Source organism: Sarcophilus harrisii, chromosome 2 (assembly GCF_902635505.1).
Source record: "Sarcophilus harrisii chromosome 2, mSarHar1.11, whole genome shotgun sequence".
Taxonomy (NCBI): Eukaryota; Metazoa; Chordata; class Mammalia; order Dasyuromorphia; family Dasyuridae; genus Sarcophilus; species Sarcophilus harrisii.
This window is the reverse complement of record NC_045427.1, coordinates 507438449-507464484: the sequence shown is the minus strand read 5'-3', so window position 1 is coordinate 507464484 and position 26036 is coordinate 507438449. Positions and strand designations below refer to the sequence as shown.

General features: G+C 33.1%; 1 protein-coding gene across 2 annotated transcripts in view; it reads left to right on the top strand.

Annotated features, from left to right (window-relative positions):
- The window catches only part of DNAAF4 (dynein axonemal assembly factor 4), a 72862-nt gene that overhangs the window by 10913 nt on the left and 35913 nt on the right, over positions 1-26036 (top strand). For both annotated transcript variants that reach the window (XM_003755727.4, XM_023498682.2), the window contains exon 4: positions 21578-21818. In XM_003755727.4, coding sequence (XP_003755775.1) covers positions 21578-21818 — 241 coding nt within the window. The remainder of the gene's footprint in view (positions 1-21577; positions 21819-26036) is intronic.

Here is a 26036-nt window from a genome sequence, read left to right as displayed (position 1 = left end):
CAGGATATTCTTTAGAACAAAATTAAAGAAGTTTTGGGTCTAATTATTAACATATATATATATATATATATACATACATATATATATATATATATATATATATATATACTGATTCCACAAACTCTTATAATCATGACATTTTGAAAAATTTAAAAAATAAAAAAATTATTTTATACATGAATGTACTTTAAATAGGCAGATGACAAAGCCAAATACTCATTTTCTTGGTTGTTCAGAATATGGAATCTTTAGATTGAAATGGAAGGAGGTGTTTTAAGTAATGCAACAACAGTTATACAAAGAAGGATTTGTCCTAGTTATAGAGATTTTTTTATGAGAGTAAAAAGCAGATTGAGACCACCATAGCACCCTCTGGGCCAAAGCCCAGAATGATATAGCATTCTTACCTTCCATTTGATTCCAGGTGAGAATACCATAAGATGACCACAACTAGACTAAGAATTAACCAGGTGAGAAAATTTCTTGTGTAGAAAGCTAAGTCAAGAGGGTCCTACCTTGCTTTTCCCAAAGTTACCCTTCTCAATCTTTTTTCCAGGGATAGATATCCACTGGCCTTATGTAACAGAGCACACTCCCATTAAGCTGCTTGCATTTCCCCTTAAGCAGTGAAGTATTAGGTCAAGGACACAACAAAATTTAAAATGAAGCTTAAAAAGAAAATTCACATCCCAAAAGGTTTGGCTTCAGATAGCAAAGTCTCACTAATCACAAGGGGTTGAATACAATTGTTTATCAACATTGTCAAGCTGTTGCAATAAATTAACTAGCAAAAAATTATCAGGCCTTCAAAGATATCATGCAATAGATTTTAAGTAACATTCTTCTTTTATGATGATTAAAAAGGTTTGAAACACATGCTTTCTGGGTAATTTAATTATTTTATTAATAAGGTTAGCCCATTTATTAATAAAATAATGGTCATTTGGCTATCTCTCTTAGACTAAAGATAAACTTGGTGGCAGGCTCACAGTTTATACAGCCTTAGGAAGAGTAGGTATTTCCTTTGATGGGAATCAACCCTGATTATAATATTCTTTTCTTCTTTAATCAATGAGGGGTTGCACCTGAACTTTGACTAAGTCATTTATTTAAATTAATCCCAATCTTGGGCAATTTATTCAAAGAATTTGTGTTTTAACTCAAGCCTGAACAGAACATAATAATTATCTTATCTGGGTGGGGTCTGAAGGAGAGTTAGCCTAATCTCATTATCAGCAATGTTCTTCCAGAGATTAGACTTTTAAAATTAGGACTTTGGGGGAAAAAATGGGAACTGGGAATCTCCCCAAAACATGTTGTTAATAATAATTTCCTTTAATTTTTCTTCCATTACTGCCCTTTCTCAAATATAGCTTAAAATTTAACCTGGTTTAAAAGGTAGTTATTAGTATTTAATAAAATTATTAACCCTCTAAAGCAAAAATATATTTCTAAAACTATAGTCTATTAAGATTAAATTGATTAAAGATGTAAACAGTTTCTTATTTACTTTCCCCCCTTATCGAGACATATTTTAAATGGGAGAGGGGATTCAATTTTCTAAGTGGAGCAATACACAGATTCTTTCACAGAGCTGCACTGTTTATGTTTATGAGTGATGTGAAATTTGAAACAAAACTCATTACCAGTCAGGTGACTTCAATTCAGTAGAATGTATTTCCAAATTACCGTACAGAGAAAATTATATGCAGCTTTAATACAACAGAACAAATTGAGGTAGAACTTACAAAAAATGAGGATGTTATGAATGCTTGTCTAGTTATCCCTGATTAAAACCCCAAAGATTAACAAGTGAACAATCCAACATTTAGTGAATTTTGCTTCACAGTGATAGGAAGAACTTATATTGAAAGATATCTCATGGCCCTCAGGTTTGATTATTACAGAATTTATACCATGATACCAAGAGAGCTGAAACAAATTTATAACCATCTCAAGCAGCAAGTCTCCTACATCTTACAAGATAGAACAATGAAGAAATTTTTGCATATAATTAATCTTTATGTTAACAATAATAGGAAATGTATATACATATATACATAAATCTTTTACCAATTTAATTCCATAATTGTTAATTATTAAGTTAATTCAAGGTATTGATGAGGGTGAATAAGACCCCAGCAAAAGGCCTTGTCTTGTAATGCTGGAGAAACTGATCAAGACAGAGTTTAGAGAACAATTTAATAGTTTATTAAATGGAGAGATTTACTGGGACCAAAATGGGTTTGGTCCCAGGGCTGAACAAAACCATAGTCTCAAAGAATCCAGCCCTGAGTATCTGGACAGCAAGACTCTTTTATAGGATAACAAGAATAATGACATAATGGGGGAGGTACCTGAATGGGTATAACCTAATGGGGGGGAGGTACCTAGAATGACATAATGGAAGGAGGTACTGGAGAGGTTACTGATATTCTAATGATGTCTAAAATGGATAGACCTTTATCCTGTCAAACATTAAGAAGGAATGATTATAGCCTAAAGATTTATTTCATCAAACATTAAGCGGGAAAGGTTATAATCTGAGTCAGAGTAACTAAATAGGACAATTAGAGAAACTGGGTCGGGATATTAAAAGGGAACTGTGACTCAACTGTCTCTTTTAGCAACCTAGTATCTAGAATGGCCATAAGGAGGGGCATTGACAAAGAGAGTCTGAATTACTATAAATAATATGAAAGCCAGGCTGACTGGGAGGATCACTGATATATGATTATCTCTTTTGATTCTGATTAGGTCTTTTGTTATCCTAAGTTCAATTCCCAACATTGCCAAACCCTACAATTACTGTATCAAATCAGAAGGCCCAGTTTTATTGTCAAACCCCAAGGTTATTGATCTTTTACTAAAAAAAATCCTCCCTCCCCCAACTAGGACCCTAATTCCTTTTAGGGTTAGCTTGCCATTCAGTGGTGTAATCTCTCTGCCCCATTCAACTTCTTTAGCTATTTAACACATTTTATGGCTTCATGGGTTCATTAGGAACCACCTGCCTTATGGCTGCAGATTCTTTAAGAATTTGCCTTGCAATGATGTTTCTCCTTTGTTATGGCACCTTCCCCCTGGTTAATTTTGAGTTTTACTAGGGAGCTTAGTTCATATCTTTGCCCTTTGAGGCACTTCAAGACACTCACTCAAGACCCCAATATATTTTGGAGGTTCAGAGTCCTCCCTAACACTTGATAGATCATGTAGGAAGAGTCCAAAAACCCAATATATATTTTGGAGTTCAGTGCTTCTCTATTCCTATGCCCCATCAGTATGTTGGAGCAAGTGTTATAAGGCATTGTTGTTAGAATTATTCTAGGTAGAGGCCTAATTTTTGGTCTAGGCAAAATCTATGGAATTTAGTCTGATGCTGGCAGGAAGTGATCCATCTCAAGCCCCTTAGAGTTACCACTTTGAGAATTAATACAATGAATAGAACACTGAAAATAATAGCCATCATTTATATTGTATTTGAAATATAAATTGGTAAAGGCTGGATGTTAAGTTCTCTGTAAATAAAAAATTCCATATAAATCATTTTTGAAAGGTGGGTGAGGAGAACTACTAGATGTTTATCCAACCATATTTCCACATAGAGCTAAGTATTCTTAGTTTCCAACCTAATTTACCTATCTCTGAGGCTTTCCACATGAGGAGTCCAAAAATTCTAAGTTTACATGAAGTTTCTCATATCCTTTTTGCTTTTCACAAAATAAAAAACTTCCTCAAATTTTTTTCATCATGCTTTAAACTTTCTTCTTTGACATTTTTCCTTTCTTCCTCTCTCCCCCTTTCATATTATGTATGTGTGTGTGTGTACAAATATATATGTATGTATATATGTATATCTGTGTATAAATATATATGTGTATTTGTGTGTGTGTATGTGATGTGTTTTGAGATAGGCACTAAATGATGAGATTGAGGTTTAGGATCAAATACCAAGATCGAAGAGAACAATTGGCACCAAATATTGGGGTTCAGTCATGTGATGAATTTGTATTGACCGTTCTCTTTGTCAAAAGGGACATTTATTTAAGAGAAGAGATTACAGACAAAATGAAAAGGTAAAATAGCACCAGGAATGGTAAATATGAAATAGATTTGTGAGAACATTTAATAATTAACAATGAAAAAGACAAGTTCTCTAGTGGAACTCAAAACTAACCCCAGAAAAAAAGGAATACACTATGAGGTAAGAGTATGACATTGACTGGCAACTAAATCCTAAAAGGGAATTAGTATCCTAAAAGAGTTAGTTAGCTGTAAGGAGGAGAAAGACACCATGAGGAATGAGGGAGGAGATAGGAAAGACCATGAGGGAGAATGCTGTGGTGAGTTAACCCAAAAGAGATTCTGCTAAGATGGTGTGGGCCATACACCAATTGTTAGAGAAATTTAATCTGAGTGTTTGACATAACTTGACTTTCTGATTGGATACAGTAAAGTGGAATTATAGGAGACTGCCACAAGAGTGGGACCATAAAGCTTTGGGTGCCTTTTCTGCTAGCCTTAGGGAATAATTTTATTTGGTACTTCAGGCTTTTTCTGCCAACCTACCTAGTAATTCAGGATCTCATCATACGTATATGTTATATATACATGCATTCATATATAGATATATACATATGTAAATATATATGTATGTATATATATACACATTGTTTGGTCCTCAATTCACACAAACTTCTCCCTTTTCCATGAGTAAACATTTAAAACACTTTAATGCTCAAGAAACCAGACAGTTCCCCAATTTCAAATTGAATGTAATCTACAAACATTAATTTTGAGGTTCAAATTAAACTTGCATTTTCCGTTTCTAATAATCAATATCAATTTCCAATTAAAGTTTTAGTTAGTTAGAAACAAATTACTTGAAAGGAGGTAAAGGAAAATCAATTCTCTACTTTTCTGTATAAATTACTTTTCTAACAGTTCTGTTTTGTTTTGTTTTTTCTGGCAGAGAGACTTGCACAGCTCAGTGATAAACATAAATATGCTTATCAAACCTGTTCAAAGAAAAGGAACTTGTTCAAATTAGTTGGCTGGGGAGGGGAAAAGCAATACCTGGAGAAAAAGTCATCTCAAAGTATTTCTTTCTCAATGCTGTTTTTGTTATTATTGGTTCCCATTATGTACTATTATCACACTGTTCCTACTTGTCAGACCATGAGGGAAAGAAAAAAAAAATTAGTCAGCTTTTCACTTATGTTCACATGCACACACACACATATACACTACACAAACCAAGCACACTTAAAACAAGGGGAACTCCACAAAAGCAGACCAAAAATATAAAACATATGTTACACAGCTGGACCTTTGGAGTGGTCACACATGGTTCATAATTACAAGCCCAGTAGTCATCCTGGAACAGACCCCAAATTGCCCAAGGGTCTTAACAAATCCTCAGTTTAAGAGTCAAAACTTATCAACCAAAAAAAGATGGGAATTTGGAAAATTCAAGAGAGTTACTCAGGCCAAACCATGGAGTCAAATCTAGACTGGAATACAAGTGGTCTCTACTGGTACAAGGCATCTGTTGTTGCACGTGGTACTTGGACAAATAGGTCTTTGAATCCTACTTCTCGATACCAGATATGTCAATTTGAAATAAAGAAGACTACCAAAACAGTAAAAATCTAGGGTTTTATTGAGACAAAGGAATTATAATGGGGAACTGCCATGTAGCACCAGGGTGCAGGAATGCTGAAGATGGGCAGAGCAGGGCAGATTAAATGCATTTCAACAGAGAGTTTCATGGGAAGCACAGCTTCAAGAAGCTGTTATAAAAGCTGTTTTGCACAACAACTAAAAAGTTCACAGAGAAAGCTACAGGTAGGTTCTAGTTTTGTCTCAGCCAATTTTTAGCCTTCAGATTGGGCAAGATCAGCAACATTCAACAATATGTTGAATTTTGGAGACTAAATAGGATATCTAGCTGATATCTAGCAGGGAATCAATGATGTAGGATTGAAATTTAAGATCATATTGGGGGTTCAGAAAAAATGTTGAGACTGCATATCAGGATTGTGGGTGTCTTAAAAGAACTTGTAGGCTTAGATCCATCTCTAAATCAAAAGACGCACCCCTGAGAAAGGAGGGGAAAAAAAGAATTACAGATATCAGAAAAGGAAAGTACCTGAAGATCAATCCATACCTAAATATGAATTCCATTTATAATATCTCTGAGAATTGGTCTTCTAGTCTCTGGAATTTAAGACCTCAATGATGAATAATTCTTCATCTCTGTTATGCCACAGTTATCTTTTATTGTCCTGACTCAGTTTCCCTCATTATCCTGACTCAGTCCTGCCTCTAATTGTTCTGCTCAATCCTGCGAAAACTACCCCTCCTTCTTAATCAGAATATTTGATAAGGTTAAAAGATCTTATGTTTTAGAATATCAGAATGCCTCTCCCCATCTCAAGCTATCAGAATGTCAGATACTGTCTTATCAAGATGTCTCTTCCCATGTCTGGGGTTCCTCCCCCCATTATGTCATCCCATCTCAGGTGGCTGGCCCCACCTTGTCAGAGTCCCATTCCCACTCTCAGCACCCTGACTCCACCCCTGCCTCAGTCTACGCCCCCTCCCCCCAGTCTGAATGATATGTATATATGTCATTGAGAACTCACATTGTTTGCTGGATTCTTGGAGACAATAGTCTCATTCCTCCCTGGGACCAAACCATGGATCCATTTGGTCCCAGTAAATCTCTCCCTTTAAAATAAATTATTAAATACTCTCTTATCTCTATCTTGATTCAGTTTCTTAGGCATTACATCTCCTCCCTAGATTACCCAATTTTTAGGTAAGCTATAGTTTACACTTTTTGCTTTTGCTTTCTGAGAATTCATATAAACCCTCTTCTATGTGAAAGCTATTCAAATATTTGAATATATTTACTATATCCTCCTCAAGTCATCTTTTCTCAAAGTTAACCATCCCTGTTTCCTTCAACTAATCCTTGTATGTCTCCTACTATAATTTCTATTACTCTCACCATCATTACTCCTCTGTAAATACTTTTTCTAAAATGTGGCACCCCAAACTGAGCACATTGCTACAGATGTGGTTTTAACAGGGTAGAGTACAATGGGCCTATTATATATCTTACCTTCTGTAATACTTAAATGATCTCATCAATGTGGGTTCTCTTAATCAATACCTTACTCTCTACAACTCTTATCATCTTGCCAAAAATCCCCAGTAAGAGGTACACTGGACATGCTGGTAGGAGTGGGGCTTCTGTATCTTATTACATTTCAGAGATACCAGTGGAACAGGGAGGCTTATTCTTAATCTTGCTATGTAACTGGCTTACCTTCTTTCCTTGTTTTGCATCTCTTTGATAATATCTTTTATTCCCTTCACTTCTGTGAAATTCTTTTTTGATGATATCTTTTGCCAACCTTGTCTATCTTTCTATTGTTTATTGGATAATCCACAACTTTAATTGTTCTGAGACTGTAGTATTCCATTTATATTTAGTTGTTAAAAGCAATGTACAGTTTTCAAAGATACTTCTTCCTTTTTGAGTTCATATTCTAACTCTTTGCCCAACTTTCCAAGTGACTTTCCAAGACATTTATATTAATGGACTGCCTCTAAAAGATTTTGATTCAACTGTACTTTTGAACAGTGGCTATTTTTCACCATGTGTGTATTTGTTTCCCCAAGGGATTAGTTAGATTGAATACTTTGGAATAATTGTAGATTTTATTTAGGAGGTTCTGTTGTGTTCTATCTAGAGGCTGGATGTAGTCTGTAATGTCATTTACAAAAAGCGAATCTAACTATCTGTAGGGAATTCCTTTTCAAATCAGATTCTGTCTGAACAACCTCCATGATGATGGCAAACACATTTGGGGAGCATTCATCTCCTTTGTGTTATCCCTTGAATTGATATTAATAATCAGAAGATCATCAATCAAAGTTACCTATTATTACATTTTTCAAGGAATTATAAATGAGTTTAATATCTGCAGACAGTTTTTAGAAAAATGCTACATTTCACTCTACTGAATTAAAATGTTAAAATCAACAAAGTGATCACGGTGGGATTTAGTTTTCTTTGCATCTATGAGTCTTTTGACTATTAGGATTGCTAATTAGAAGTGTTCAGTAATTAAATTTTTTTTGCTTGAGGAAAGGAGAGGGATAAGGTAGGGAGCCAGAACCTGGGGAGCTCATCTGTACTGAAGCTGCAGGGATAGAAAAAACAAGTCTTGCTTGAGACAATGCTATTTGAACCCTAGTTATTATTCTAATCTTCTGCAGCATATCATCCACAAAAGCCTGCTTCTTTTTTCACAACTTCTTCATATATGTGTTGATAAAAGATTTTATAAAAATGGGAAAGTAATTCTAGAGTTTGTAGTTAATATTTTCTCTTTTTAGTTAATATTCTTTTTCAGTAATAACAATGTGTGTTTTTTTCCTCAACATTTTATATCCTTTTTTTTCCCCAGATACTTTGAGAATTGATACCTCAACACTCTCAAAATGATCATCTCCTACATAGTATATATCTAGTATAGTTAAGTTTCTGGTCTCACTTTTGTTTTCTTTAGTGTAATATAGGACATTTCTTTCTCATATAGGACATTGAAGACTGTGGTATTAAAGTTTAAACATGGTAGCTCCATTATTAATAATGAAGAAAATATCTTCTTATAGATATTTTAACAGATTTTTTTGCATGTTTAATCTTATTTTTTCTTTTTTTTTTTTTTTTTTACTGTTCCATAAGCTCCATTCCATAATATGATTTTATTCTTAAATATTATCAAGAAAATCTGGTTTAATTGAGTCACTATGCTTTTTGTAAATTTTCTTATCTCTTTACTTCTTATTATTTTGGGACATTTCTGTTTAACCATCTAAAATCTTCCTTATAAAATTTTACAGTGGAGTTTGTGTTTTATATCAGCATTTTCCTTGGCTACCTTATCTTCCATCTTAAGTGTTGCATCATGAAAAATGCAATGGATTATGTTCTGATAAGAAATAAATGGTTGCTAAAATAAGAGTCATTTCTGATTCAGCAGTATTGACTTTTTACAGCAAAGGACAGTATCAGTAGCAAATAAACAATAAAAATGAGAACACATGGCATATATATGAGGCAACATCAACAATTTCTAGACTCTTTTATTTTCCTTATTGAGAATTTATGATGGTTAAATTTCCTTAGAAATAATGATTCTCTGTGTCAGTGTCTGTTATCTACTCATTTCCCATTTTTTGATATTAGTAGTTTCTTTAGATCATGTTGGTATGGATTTATATGTATATCATGTCTTCTCATTTTTATAGTTTTCTTCCAATTTGCTCTTTTGTCTTTTGCTGTAATAAATCAATGGTAAGATTATTCACTGACAGTGGACTTGGAAATGACCCTCATATCAGTAATCATTTATTTCTTGATAGAACATAACCTATTTCATTTTTGTGTGTGTGGTGTTTTTTCAGTGCTTGTGTTATCTGTTGTCTCCTGATTTTTTTTTTAAGTATCAATGGTAGAAAGACTTGATTTTTAATATGGCTTACAATATCTCTTGTTTCTTCTTCTGAACCCTGTTTTTCAACATATTTTTTGCTTTTGCTATGCCCACCTATATATTGAGGTCTTGCTAATTATTTCAGTATATGTTAATTTAATTTGGAGTGTCTAAGTTCTTAGTAGAAACTCTCCCTTCTCGTTCTCTAAAACAAATATAAGCTAAAATTATTTTCCATGATATTTTGTTTTGTTTTGCTTTCTCAATGCTTATTATGAACAAAGCCTGACTGGATAAACAGTAAAGTATGTGAGAATACTATTGTGATAAGACTGGAAAGGTAGGCTAGGATCAATTGTTAAAGGGCCTTAAATTCCAAACACAGGAGATAATATTTGATTTTAGAGATAATGAGGAGCCACTGATGGCTGAATGGAGGATGGATTAAAGCGGGGAAGGAGACAAGTTGGGTGGTGAGGTACCACAGTCAAGAAACTACTGCAGTGATCTGAGTAAGAGTTAAGGGCCTGGCCTAAAGTGAAAGCTGTATGTATGGAAAGAAGGTGGCAAAAGTGAGAGATACTGTGGAGGCAGAAACAATATTGACAACTGATTGGATATCTAGTGTGAGTGAGAAAGTAAATAAAGGTAACACTGAGATTTCAAATCTACATGAACAGATGTGTTTATAGCAATAGGGAAGTTCAGAGAAGAGTGGGTTTTGGAGAAGAATATAATGATTTCTGTTTTGGACATATTAAATTTCAGGTGTCTGTTGCATATTCATTTTGAGATATCTAATAAGTTAATAATTATAGTGATATTTGACTGGAAAGAAATTGGAACTACATACATATTTAGAAATGACCTGCATAGAAATATTAAATCCTTAGGTGCTGATAAAATCAATAAGTAAGAGATTATAGAAATAGTAGAAAAGAAAGCCTAAGGCATAGCCTTGAGGTATATCCATAGTTTAGGCATCCATAGATGGTTACTCATCAAAGAAAGTTGAAAAGAAGTGGTCAGATAGAAGAACCAAAAGAAAATGTGTAACAGAATTCCGAATAAAGAATATCTAGGAGGAAAAGATGATCATTACTATATAATGCTACAGAGAGGACAAAAAAAGGTGAAGATTAATAAAAAGTCATCAAATTTAATAATTATGAGATCCTTGGTAACTTTGGAAGATGTTGAAAGTGAGAGAAGTAGAGGCAATAATTATAAGCAGCTTTTACTAGATCTTTGGCTAAGGAAAAATAGCATAGAGAAGATTTTTTTTTAGTTTGTATTTAGGATGAAAGAGACTTGAACATGTTTGTTGGAAGGAGGAATGGGAGAGATTAAAGAATGGGATAGGTTGTGTAAGAAGATGATAGGGGATGGATTCAAGGTCATTGCAAAATGTTGCCTTTGACCATACAATAAAACCAGCTCTGTTAATTCTATTATGAAGGCATCTTTCCACTTCGCTTCATCTTCTCTTTTTCTATTTCATTTGTTGCACATATGACAATGGATGATTCAATTTCTCCAGTAGTATCTCCTCAATAATCATTAGACAAAAAAAAAAAAAAAAAAAAAAAAAAAAAAACCTCACATTTAAAATATTTAGAAGTATGTTAATGCTTAAGAATCTAAAAACAGTGTGTTTGTGATCCCCTTCCTCATATGGTCACTAAAGAAAAGGAAAGCTATGCCTTTGCAGTAAGCTTAGAGACTTTAAAAGCATACAGATAAGCAAAGTGGAGACAAAACTTTTTTTTTTACTGATAATGTAGTGATTCACTTAGAAAATCCTAGGGAGTCATCAAAGAAACTGAGACAATAACTTCAGCAAAGCATTATGCTATAAAATAAACCCACAAAAATGAGCATCATTTCAATATAATAACCAGATCCAGGACATAATTTCTAGTAAAGAAAATCCCTCCAAATAACTACACAGTTCGTAAAACATTTGGAAGTCAGTCTGTCAAAGTATTCTCTATACTTGAATAGTTTCAATCACAAAATAATTCTTAAAGAGAAAAAGAACAATTTATAAACCTGGAAAAACATATGGTATTCATGGCTAAGCCATACTAATATACTAAAAATGATAATTCTATCAAAATTAATTTATAAATTTAGTAATATACTGATCAAACTACCACAAGAATACTTTATAGAGCTAGCAAATAATAAAATTCATTTGGAGGAACAAAAAATCCAGAATATCAAAGGAAATAATTTAAAAGGTAGGTCAGATTGACCCTTATATGTGTCAGAACATGCCAATTCCCACCTCCTGTTGCCAGTCTAATTTCCCAACTTCAGAATGGAGAATCTCTAGTGCAGAGAAGAACAACCTTCCCTTTGACCTCAGACCTTTCATTTCTTGCTACATCTGTCCATCATAAGAAGAGGAAGAGGAAAGTCAGTGTGCTGTACAGATTTGATTTCCATCTGCTGCTGTACCATTTTCTGCCTAATTTCCAGACTTACAAGGGAAATGGGATAGTGAAATGGGACCTCCTATCTAATCATCTGACTGCCTTCTATCTCCTGTTATAGCTGTTGACAGCTAGATCTGCAGCTTCCTTTAGGAAAGAGAGTTGACACTTTCCACTTGATGATAAGCATTCTCATGCTTACTTATATTCTACACATCTCAGTGATTTTGAACTCCTAAAGCTCATCATCCAAAACTCCTTTCCCATCCCCCATCACCTTATTCTTTATTCTCATTTTCCTCAAACCTTCCACTGCAAACCTCAATCAAAAAACCACCTTCCTCTCCCACTGTACCCTCTGGAATACCTGTTTCATAGGCAACAAACTTGCATTCATCTTAACATATTCTATTACTGAAATCTTGATTCTCTTACAAGCCCCCACCTCTATTAACACAACCTTGCTAGTATTAGCTGTACCTTCATTTCCATTCCACTCCTTGAACAAGAGGGAGTTGGAATGCTCCTTGCTCCCTATTGTCACTTCCAAATTCTCTCTGTTTCTATCACTCAATAACTTCTCTTCCATTCATGCTATTCATCTTTACCATCTAATCAGAATCCTCGTAGCTATTGTCTATAGATCTCCAGGTCATTCCCCTACCTTCCCTAATAAATAGGTGGCTTACAATTTTTCTTTCCTATCCAACTCCTACCCTCACACTAGGAAATTTCAACATATATATTGACATATCAATTCCTCAAACTATTTTGTTTTTATGACCTGTTCCTTTGCTCCGCCTCAGGCACACACAACTTTTTGTATACACCATGATCTTCAATTCCTTAACCTCTTAAGTTTTCTCCCAGACTATCTCCCCTATATTAGCATCGTGATATCTCCCCTATATTAGCAAGTTAACTAGTTCAACTTAAGTTCTTTGTCTCTTGAATCTCCAGCCTCTTCATCATTTTACCAATTGTGGCCTGCTAAGTCTCAACTTTGGGTCCCTCCCTCCATTTGCTGCCTTATTCCTATACATATGTTGCTGAACAAAATTAGAGAAATTCATAAAATCATTCTGATTTGGTCCACTACAAATTTATATTATACATGTTAGACTGAGCCAGGCTGCTAGGCAATCCTACTCTACCTTCCTTATGATGTTACTGTCATCTCTCTTTATCTCCTATCACTTATCCCTTCCTCCACTATTTCTTCCTTCACCTTTGTCACACACAAAGGCCTTGCTTTTTACCAAGGTAACTCTTCTACTTAACCATGACATGGAAATGGATAGCAGAATTAATTAAAAACAGAATCCAATAATATGTTGTTTATATATTATTTAAAATGATACACAGTGAAAAATTGAAGGCTAGAATAGAATTTATCCTTTAGAAGATACAAAAAAGCACATGAAGTTAAAATTAAAATTTATTTAATTAAAATAGATAACAGGAAAACTGTTATATTAAAAGGTACCATAAATAATGAAATAACATTAATATTAAACCTATATACAACAAATGTGATAGCATATAAATATTTAGAAGAAAAGCTAAATGAATTATGAGTGGACATAGATAGCAGAACTGTAATAGTAAAGGACTTTAACCTTCTTCTTTCAGAAATAGATAAATCTGACCAAAAATAAATAAATAATAATAAAAAAAAGAAGTCAAGGAGATGAATAAAATTTTATGTAAGCTAGATAAGATATCTGAAAGAATTGAATGGGAATAGTAAGGAATATGCCTTTTTCCCCCTCACTAATAAGTTGTACCTTGACAAAAATTGACCATCTATTGGCACAAAATTTCAGTTAAATGAAAAAAAATTAAATGTATTTTTTCAAATCATAATGCAATAAAAAAATATATTTAATAAGGGACCATGGAAAAGTGGATTGAAAATTAACTGGAGATGAACGAGCCTAATCTTAAAAGAATGAGTGAATTAAACAACTAGTTGTAGAAACAGTAATTTTATTTAAGAAAATGATCATAATAAAGCAATATACCAAAACTTGTGGTATTCAAAAGAGTAATAAAAGAAAATGTATATCGAAAATAAAATAGAGCACACCAATGAATTGAGTATGCAAATGAGAATGCAAAAAAACTAGGAAAAGAACAACTATAAAATATTCAATTAAATACCAAATTGGAAATCCTAAAAATTAAGGGTGAGATTAACACAACTGAATGTTAGAAAACCATTGGCTTAATAAATAAAACTCAGAATTGGTTTTATGAAAAAATAAAATAAACTATTGGTTAACATGATTTTTAGTAAGAGAAAAGAAAACAAGGTCACTAATATCAAAAATGAAAGGGGTAAACATAGCACAATGATGAAATCAAAGCAGTTATTACAAGTCATTTTGCCTAATTATATGGCAATAAATTTAACAAAGTAAACGAAATGGAAGAATACTTAAAAAATATAAACTCTCTAAATTAACAGAACAGGAAATAAAATATGTAAATAAACTTATTTTAGAAAAAGAAATTGAACAGGCCATAAATAAGCTTCTTAAGAAAAAAAGCATCAAGACCAAATAGATTTACAAATGAATTCTACCAAACATTTTAAAATCACCTAATTCCAAAATTAAATAAGTTATTTGGAATAATAGTCAAAGAAATAATCCTACCATACTTCTTTTACAAAACATATATGGTACTGGTATCTAAACCAGGAAGAGCAGAACCAAAGAAAGGAAATTATAGACCAATGTCACTAATGAATATGGAACAAAAATCCTAAATAAAATATTGTATAGCAGACTATAATAATAATAATATATCACAAAGATTACACATTATGACCAAATAGGATTTATAGCAGGAATGGCTTAAAATAAGGAAAACTACAAATAAAATTACATTAATAACAAAAGTAAACAAAAATCATATGATTACATCAATAAATGCCCAAAAAAGCTCCTTTGATAAAATACAACCCACATTCCTATTAGAAACATTTGAAAGCATAGGAATAATAGGATTCTTCCTTTTAAATGATAAAAAAACATCTACCTGAAATGATCAACAGTCATTATAATGGAATAAGCTAGAAGCCTCCCTAATAAAATCAGGAGTGAAATGAGGATCCTCATTATAAGCAATATTATTGAATATTGTATTAGAAATGCTAGCAATAGCAATAACCAAAGAAAAAGAAAGTGAAAGAATAAGAATGGTCAATGAGGTAATAAAATCTCTTTTTGAAGATGATATGATAATATACTTGGAAAATCCTACAGATTCAATTAAAAAGCTATTTCAAACAATAATTTTAGCAAAGTAGCAGGATATAAAATCCACATTAATTATCATTTCTCTATATCACCAACAAAATGCTGCAAGAACAGATAGTAAAAAATTTCATCTTTTAGAGTAATAAAAAGTCAAGAATATCAAAAGAATCAGTAAAAAATGTAAAGAAAGGCAATTTAGCAGTAGCAGATCTTACACTATATTATAAGGCAGTAATTATCAAAACTATCTTATTCTGGCTATGAAAGAGAAAGATGGATCAGAGGAACAGAGAAGACATACAATTCATAGTAAATGAATAGTGTAACCTTATATTTGACAAATGTAAAGATTTAAATTTTAAGGGTAAGAATTCATTGGTAAAAATTGTTGGGAAGATTGGCACAAATTGGGTATAGACCAATGTCTTACACCATTTACCAAGATAAGGTCAAAATGGACACATGACCTGGAACCATTTTGGAGGGCAATTTAGCATTATGTCCAAAGGGTTATAAAACTATGTATATCCTTTGACCCAGTGATACTACTTTAGATTCATTTCCCAAGGTGATCAGGAAAAAAAGGAAAATGACTTATATGTTCTAAAATATTTATAGCAGCTTTATTTGTGGTGGGAGAGAACTGGATATGGAAGGAATGCTTATCAATTGGGGATGGCCAAACAAATCATGGTATATGATTGTGATAGAATACTATTGTGCTGTAAGAAATGATAAGCAGGTTGGTTTTAGAAAAACTTGGAAAGATTTGCATGAGATGAAGAGTAAATTGACCCAAAGCAAGAGAATGTTGTATACAATAATAGCCGTATCACTCAAAGGATAATTGTAAATGACTAAGTTATTTTTAGTATTATAAATACTCAAATCAGCTATAAAGGATCTTGAAGGAAGATGCTAACCACATCCAGAGAAAGAATTTATAAATAGAAGTATGCATAGTATGGTTTTATATAAAGATATAGATAGATATAGACATTTATGTGTATGTATACACACACACACACACACACACATATACATGTCTCTGTGTATGTGAAATGGTAGCCTTTTCTAGGGCAGAGTGAGGAGGGAGAAAGAGAGTTTGGAACTTAAAAATTTATAAAAAATTAATTTAAAAAATTCTAATGACTTTTCTCTCAATTATTTTTCATTTATCCAATATATAGTTTGTTTATGCATATATGTTTGTTTGCCATCTCCTTTATTAGATTATGAATTCTTTGAGGGCAGGAACTGTCTCTCTCTTTTTATGCCCCCAAACACTTGACATAATGCCTGACACATAAGAGGCACTTGATATTTGTTTATTGATTGACTAGAATGAAGGACTAATAGTACTTCCAGATCTCAGTCTATATTATAAAATAACAATCATGAAAAACATTTGGTACTAATAAAAAACAGATAAATATATCAATGTAATAGACTAAATAAGGATGAATCAGAAATAATTGAATTTAATTACTTAGTATACCTCTAATAATATACCCCCAAGTATTAATTACCTGATATTGCCATTGGCCACACATACACCAAAATATTTAGAGCTTGACTTATTATGATATCAAAAAATTGGAAACAAAGTTGATGTTTATTTAATACTTTGTAATAATAGTATGTAATACTAGGCTAGGTACTCTGGTGAAAAATCTTTTTAGGATTATTGAAAGTTCTTGAAAATATATGAAAACTAGCTGACCTAATTTTGAAGGTTGTTAAAATTTTCTAGACCTTTGCTAGACTTTAAAATAAAAAGGAATTAGGATTTTGTTTAGGGCACAAAAGTTATAAAGCAAATGTCTCAAGTGTTGTAGAATGGTATTACCAGTTACTTGTGTTTACATCTATATATGAAAATCTTCTGGTTTCTCAATTCTCAAATTACTGCAAGAATTTTTTCAGCTAAACTCTTTGTGGCTTCTTAGCTGTTCCCCAAATAATACTACTAATCTCAAAAAACTAATTTGGTATAATGTTCAGGCTAGCTCTCTGGAATTAAGGAGTGCAGGAAGCAGGAGAGCCACTGGTATGTCTCTTTTCCAGTACTCTCAGTACTTATATACCTTATTATAATTACATCATTACAGCATACTGAATATGTGTGAACTAGAGAACCATTACATCACCATACTAATTACTAAGTATATATGTGAACTAGAGAACCATCCTCTCATCAATTCCATTGAGTTAACACCTTGGTGTAAGTATAATTGTTTCAAATATACTTCTCCAGAGTTCCTGCCCTCTACAGTTTGGTATTTGTTGCCTGTTGATTCTTGGCTTTGAGAAATTACTGTAAACTAGTCCTAGGTTGTGAATCCTGCTTTCTTTATCACCAATACCTTACACATGACCTCTGCTTGAATTAAGTTAGGTCTTTCTCAGTACCCTCTATATGTATAAATATGGGCATTGGTACTTTCTTGTTCATGCTGCCCTGCCAACTTTTCTTTCTCCCATAGGATTCTAAGTTCACAGGCTTTGGGGGAAGACAGGTTTTACTAGGGAGGGATCAAAATATAGAAACAAGACTGTTAGGATTCTTACAAGGTACTAAGTCAGTGGAATTGATAGAGACAATAGTTATCTAATTTAGCATGGTTCCGTATGATTGATTTAATCCTATAAGGAGATGTTATGGGCCAGAACTTGAAACAAGGTACTAAGTGGAATTGAGGAGACAATGGTTAAATCTAGTTTAGCATTGATTTAATCCTACAACAAATAATGTTTTCCTAGTGATATAATGATTGGTGTGTACTCAGTGTACAGCATATAAATAAGAAGCTCTCAGGGCCAGACACAGAAGCCTACTAGAAGTTCTCAGGAGCCTCAGCCAGGATTCAGTCGAGGATATTCACAAGCCAGAGAAGGCAGCTTAAACTCTCAGAACCAAGATTACAGAAGGCCTCTAAGAAAAACTAGCCGAGCCCCAAGTGAAGGAGACAATAAAGGATTTGGACTTTAATACCTGCCTGCATTTGGGTTGATTATACTGAACTGAAACAAAGGCTGCCTCCAGAAGCCCTCCAAGAAACCTGCTCCCAGAGAAGATTACATTTTTAGAGAGAATATTACACAAGACAGACCACTCTGAAGACAAAGCTAGTAGTAATATGAAAAGCTCTCAGTACTGCACATCAGGAAAAATAAAAGTCTGGACAGGTCAGAATCTAGGCAGGTCTAATTGATAGGAATTTCTAGTAGCAGGCATCCTGATAGGCTTGCTGAATGAAAATAGTATCAGGATAGTGGTGGCAATAAAGATGAAGATACAAATAGGCCAGTGGTTAACATAAGGATTCTGGCACATGGATTATGGGGCAGGCTATACCTTCAGACTTATGAAGCATTATGAGAGCCTCAACAGAGAGAGTAGTTCATTCAGTTTCCTGGGATGTAGTCTGAGTTGAATTCATCAAAAATATATAACTGTTCTCTTACTACTCCATATTTATCATAGTTTGAATTAATTTTTTTTCTTTTCTAGCCCAAGAATTATTGTATTTTATCCTAATAGAGGTTTTATTTTCCTTCCACAAAGTCCAACTGTGATGCATTATTGTGCTATGAAGGTGAACCTGATTTCTTTTTTTAAATAGTATTTTCTTTTTCCAAATACATGTAAATATAGTTTTCAGCATTCACTTTTGCAATACTTTTTGTTCCAAATTTTCCTTTTCCTCTTTCCCTTCCCCCTCATCAAGACAGCAAGCAATCCAATATATGTTAAACATGTATAATTCTTCTAAACGTATTTCCATATTTGTCATCCTGCATAAGAAAAATCATATTAAAAAGGAAAAACACAAAAAAGAAAAAAAAAAGCAAACAATAGCAACAAAAGGTGAAAACACTATACTTCCATCCACATTCAATATCCATAGTTCTCTCGCTGGAGCAGATGGCACTTTTCATCCCAAGTCTATTGAAATTGTCTCAAATCACCTCATTGTTGAAAAGAGCCAAGTGTATCACAATTGATCATCACATAATCTTCTTGTTGCTGTGTACAATATTCTCTTTATTCTACTCACTTCACTTACTATCAGTTCATGTAAGTCTTTTCAGGTTTTTCTGAAATCAGGCTGGTCATCCTTTCTTATAAAACAATAATTTTCCATTATATTCATATACTGTAAGTTATTCAGCTATTCCCCAACTGATGGGCATCCACTCAATTTTCTAGTTCCTTCACACTACAAAAAGGGCTGCTATAAACATTTTTGCACATATGGGTCCATTTTACTCTTTTATGATCTCTTTGGGATACAGACCTAGTAGAGAGATTGTTGGATCAAAGGGCATGCAGTTTTATATCCCTTTGGATATAGTTCCAAATTGTTCTTCAGAATAGCTGGATCATTTCACAACTCTATCAACAATGCATTAGTATTCCAGTTTTCCCACATTCTTTCCAACATTTATCCTTATCTTCTCCTGTCATCTTAGCCAGTCTGGGAAGTGTAAAGTGGAACCTCAGAATTATTTTAATTTGCATTTCTCTAATCAATAGAGTATTTTTTTCATATGACTAGAAATGGCTTTCATTTCTTCATCTGAAAATTTTATGTTCAAATCCTTTCACCATTATCAATTGGGGAATGGCTTATATTCTTATAAATTTGAGTCAGTTTTCCATATATTTTAGAAATACTGACTGTAAAAACTTTTTTCTCTAGCTTTCTGCTTCCCTTCTAATCTAGGCATCATTGGTTTTGTTTAGTGCAAAACTTTTTAATTTAATGTAATCAAAATTATTCATTTTGCATTTCATAATGTTCTCTAATTCTTCTTTGGCCATAAATTCTTCCCTTATCCACAGATCTAAGAGGTAGACTACCCTGTTAGTATCACCCTTTATGTCTAATTCATGAACCCTTTTTGACCTTATCTTGGAATAGAGTATTAGATGTTGGTCAATTCCTAGTTTCTGCCATTTTATTTTCCAGTTATCCCAGCAATTTTTGTCAAATAGTGAGTTCTTATCCCAGAAGCTGGAGTCTTTGGATTTAACAAACGCCAGACTACTATAGTCATTGACTATTGTGTCCTTGTGATCTTAATCTAGTCACTGAACTACTACTCTTTTTCATAGCCAGTACCAAATGGTTTTGATGTCTACCACTTTATAATATAGTTTTAGGTCTGGTAAAGCAAAGCCACCATCCTTTGTATCTTTGTTTTTGTTGTTGTTGTTGTTTGTTTGTTTGTTTTATTTTGTTTTGTTTTTTATTAATTCCCTTGAAACTCTTGACCTTTTGTGAACCTGGTTTCTTGAAAAATTATACCAGCATAAGCTTTGGTAAATTATACCATGCTGGAAAGACAGAATATAATCCTGGAAAATGGCTTTCTGAGGAGCAGATTAAATAAATGTGTTGTTTTAACATTATTAATAGACTGATCAACTGTAAGGAATTTTAGGTTATGGCAACTCATTAAATAAAGAAAAATACAAAATGGTCTTTAGTCCCAAGGAGCTTCCTCCTGCTTTTTTGGTAATTGTGGTAGCATGGCAGAAAAGGGGTGGGGGTGGGTAGGGAGAGGTAGAGAGTGCTAAGAATTAATTACTTAGTATTTAGATAGTTTGTTTATTCAGCTAATAGTATTCTAAATGTGAGATCCTTGACACTGACCAGTAAGTGTATACTCTGTTAGAGGAATTAAATTGTACCAATTTTGACATTTTTACAATAAGAAAAACCAGAAAACAGGAAAAAGAAGCAACTAAATGGAAGAGTATTTCAAAGTACTTAGCTTCCCTAGTTTTTAGTTTCCACATCTGTAAAATAAAGAGTTTGCACTAGATGGTCTCTGAAATCCCTTGCAACTCTATGATCCTACAAGCCTTTGGTTCTTTTTCTACCTATTTATACTGTCAAGTGAGAGAAAATCTGGGGCTGAAATCATGAATCATTGCACAAGGTCTTGATTTTAGAACCAACTAAGATTTGACTCCATAGTGAAAAAAGTTTTTGAGACTCACCAATGAAAACTTTTCCAACCAGATGAGAGAAATTCTTTTCTCTCAAATTAATTTCCACATCTATGTTCTAATTGTGCCAGTACTCCTGAAACTGTTATAAGACATAGCCATAGATCCAGTAGATGGTAGAATTTGAGTAAATGTTGGAGGAAAAATTGTGTGCCTTTTAGAAACCTATATGTACTTAATAATAACTATGGTGGCAAGAGTTTGAGAGGTCTGACTGATAAATGATCTTAACGTATATATCTTCTCTCCTTATCCTTTCTTCTCTTTTTTCTTTCCTTCCCACGAAATGTTGGCCTTTACATGTTCTTAAGAGTCTAATAATTTCAATTCTTACAGATTGAAGAAAATGAGCGGAAAAAAATTGAAGATTTGAAAGAAAATGAAAGGCAAAAAGCAACTAAGGAACTAGAGGCTTGGAAGGAACAGCAAAAAAATGCTGCTGTTGAAGAAGAAAAGATAGAAAAAGAACTTAAAATGTGTCAACAAAAGAAGCAAATAGAAAAAGAGATAAAGAAGTCACAAGATAAAAAAACAACTAACCACATAAAAAGTATGAAGTCTAAAAATTTCACAAAAGGTATTATAAATTACTTTTTAATTTTTTAAAAAAGTCACAAATACTTTCCCCCCCCCAAAAAAAGAAAGAAATCTTTTCAAAGTAATGATAGAGAATATGTTTCCAGACCACGCTTCAAACATAGAGTTAATACTAACCATAGCAAACATGTATTTCTACAAAGATTAGAAATGCTGAATTTATTGCTCTGCTTGCATTAAAAAATACAAGACTAAGAGGAATTAAAGTAAAGCTATAGTTTTAGGCATTTAAATTGTAATTCAGTTTCTTTTTTCTTTGACCTTGGGATCTACAAAGTAGTTTAAAGAAAACACCTTTCCATTAATAGGTAAGTTTACATTTTATGTTTTATAATTCTTTTTGACATATTATTCAGGGATGCTTTTTAATATATTATTTGGTGATAAACTCAGTCATGGGGACTGAAACCTTCAGGGCTGGAAAGTTGTTTATAGTTAATCTTAGAGAAACTTTATTGTTAAATTTCAACATACAGTAGTTTTTGTGTTTTTCAATGTAAACTGTTTACTATATTTCTTTTCAACCTCCTACTCCCTTAGCTAAATGATGAGATCCATTTTTAAAATATAGAAGCCTATACATCCTAGTTGCTATATTGGGGATAAGTGATTTTCAAATACAGCACTCTAGAATAAGGAGCAACTAGGTGGTGCAGTAGATAGAGCACCAAGCTTGGAGACAGGAGAACTTGAGTTCAAATTCAGTTTCAGGCACTTATGAGCACTGTGAACCTGGGCAAATCATTTAACTTTGCTAACCTCAGTTCCTCATCTGTAAAATGACTTGGAGAAGGACATGAAAAATCACTCCAATGTCTCTGCCAAAAAAATCCTAAATGGGGTCACAGAGAACCTGACATGATTGAAAGGACCTGATAACAGTATTCCCCAGAGATAACCTTAGATTCCTGTGAAGGAGATTGAGCCAAAGTTATAGGAACTCAACTCATCTAGGAAAGTGGGAGTTGGGATAGTTTCTTAGAATTTACATAGGTTACACAAATATTTCCAAATGTTCTTTGAATATGATGCCAATTTTTTTTCCTTGTGCATAAGTAAAGAACACTATGCTGAAAAAAAGTTTCACATAGTTATTTACATCATTCTTAGTTTTTTCGAACATCTTGATGTGGAAAACCTCCTGTGATTGTGTAATATTATTATCACATTATGATAGCCTAATTAATAGTCTCAGGAAACCAAATATTGTAGGCATCTGTATCTGAGAAACTTTTAATGGCTTCTTTTGTGGACAAGATAAAATGAAGATAGGGGTTGGGGTAGGAAGGAATTGTTATTTCAAAAGCAATAAATTCTTCTGGCATACTGTTGTCAATATTAAAAAATAATTCCTGACAGGAAGTTGCAGCAGACAGTCTTTGACTAGCCTCTCTTTTGGTTTAGAATATGAATAGAGAATGACATTTTGGGATAAAGAAGAAGCAGTGAAATACTGTGCCTTATGATTGCATAAGTGTTCAAAGAAAACAAATTTAATGATTATATCTAAAACTGTTTTCTTTTTACAGAAACATTGAAATGAATGAATAAATAAAAACTTTATAGGATCGAATATAAAGTTCTCTGTTGGAATTCTTTTTCAACCCCTCTTAAGCCTTCCAATTTCCTTATGCTTTAGTTTCATACATGGGCTCTGTGGTCCAGCCACGCCAGCCTACTTATTTCCTCCCATAATAGCAGCAGCAACTAGCAGTAGTAGTGATAACTAGCACTTATACAGGACTTTAAAGTTTGTACTTTACATATTTTGTCATGTGACATTTCATCTCTATATTCATGTCTTTGTACTGGCTGTCTCCCATGTTTTGAATGTATTTCCTCCTCACCTCTACTTTTTTGTTTCTCTAGCTTCTTTCAAGTTTTAACTCAAATTCCATCTTTTCCAGTAGTCCTTTCCCATTTACTCCAGCTTCTAATGCTTTCCCTTCCTGAATTTACTTCTCATCTACTCTTTATGTATTTTGTTTATACCTAATTATTTTCATATATCTCTCATTAAAATGTGAACTCCTTGAATTTAGGGTTTGCTTTTACCTTTCTTGTATAAGATGTATCAGTATTGCCTAATGTTTAGATGGCTGGTTCATTTATGGCATAAATAAATGTTAGATTTGGGATCTGGCCTACAACACTCTAAGGGAGACTTAGATTTCCGTCTTTGTGGAGAGCAGGAAGGAAGCCATGGCTGAAACCTTGTAACTTTTTCTCATCTGCCTCTAAGAGGGATATTGCACCAGAATTATGTTTTTCCTACTACACCTCAAATATTGGTAGTTTGGGACAGCTAGGTGGCACCATGGATGGTGCCTGGAGTCAGAAGGACTTGAAATCCAATCTAATCTTAGACTCATACTAGCTGTATGATCCTGGTCAAGTTGCTTAATCTTGTTTGCCTCGGTTTCCTTATCTGTAAAATGAACCGGAGAAGGAAATAGCAAAACCACTCCAGTATCTTTGCCAAGAAAACCATAAATGGATTCATGAAAAATCAGATAAGACTGAAATGACTTAACAATAGCAAGGATACAATGCTTTAGGGACTAACTATTTGACACTTTTTTTTTTTAAAATTTTATTTAATAGTCTTTTATTTACAGGTTATATGCATGGGTAACTTTACAGCATTAACAACTGTCAAACCTGTTGTTCCAATTTTTCACTTCTTACTCCCCACCCCCTCCCCCAGATGGCAGGATGACCAGTAGATGTTAAATATATTAAAATATAAATTAGATATACAATAAGTATACATGACCAAACTGTTGTTTTGCTGTACAAAAAGAATCAGACTCTGAAATATTGTACAATTAGCTTGTGAAAGAAATAAAAAATGCAGGTGGGCATAAATATAGGGATTGGGAGTTCAATGTAATGGTTTTTAGTATTTGACACTTTTCTTGATCACTCCCAAGGTAAAGCTAGACAATACTTAATTTACTATCACCTGCTTAGCTCCCTTCCAACAATTATTGGTTGCATTAAAGACCATCTCCAATAGCTAGTGTACCTCTTTATCAGGGTAAGCTATATATGTAGAAGTCAGGGAATTTATATACAGTGGAACATAACAAAGAACACATTAACTCTTCAGCTTGAGAATGTTAAAAGTGCCTTAGCTCAGCCAAGGAGAGAATGATTTCCTGGAGTGGTAGCTGGAGAGAGGAGGACTCTTTTCACCATCTTTTGCAAGTGCTAGAAGGTAAAGAACATACTAAGATCCAGCTTTCTACATGTCTACAGTTTCTAGGAGATCAGTTAGCTTTGCATAGACATGTAGTGTTGTAGCTCAGTATTTTATTATCTAATCAGAAATCCTCTGTGTACAAAGGAAAATCACTCAATCATCTTAGAGGCATAACATTTGTGTTCCTAGCATTTAGTGCAATATCTGGCTCATATTAAATGACTTAAGAAACACTTTTTTAAAAAAAATTATTTGTTTAAAGCTTAAATACAAAAGAGAAAAAGAAAAAGAAAGCAAAAACATTGCCATGTACAAAGCAGAATATAAGAGAGGATTCAAAATAATAAAGAAATAAATTTCCATTTCAAGAAAGCTGATATGATACTATCACATTGTGTTCAAAGCTGACCATCTTTTCTTTGCTTCCTTGAAGGTTTTCTTCTCTGCTGTGTACTTTTTGCTTTATTCTTTTTTCTTCTTTCCTCTCCCCACCCCAAGAATGGCTACAATTAAGTGTGGATATATTTATATGTATATAAATACATATATATATATATATATATATGTATACATCTATATTTGTTAATATATAGGCTTATACATGCATATACATATGTGTAAGACTGTACTATAGTTGTTCGTCCTCTCTTCCTTCATAAATTCAAGTCTTTCCTTTCCATATTTTTGTCCAATTCATCATTTCCTCCATCACTAAATGTCAAGTTAAATAGCTTAAAATATTATTGATTAATATGACTAATAAAAAGTGTAGTTTATTTTTTCTCTTTTAATTAAATCCATTTAAGCTTTAACTTTGTCTTAAATCTTATTACAACTCCTGCTTTTTTAATTAATAAATTCTTTTCTTGAGCTTTATTATTATTTTTGTGTATCTTTTGTTTCCTATCCTTCCTGATATCTCTGCTTTACTTCTCCCCCTTCCTTTGCCCTCCTATTGCTTGAGCAACCACGTGCTCCAAGGATACCTTCTTA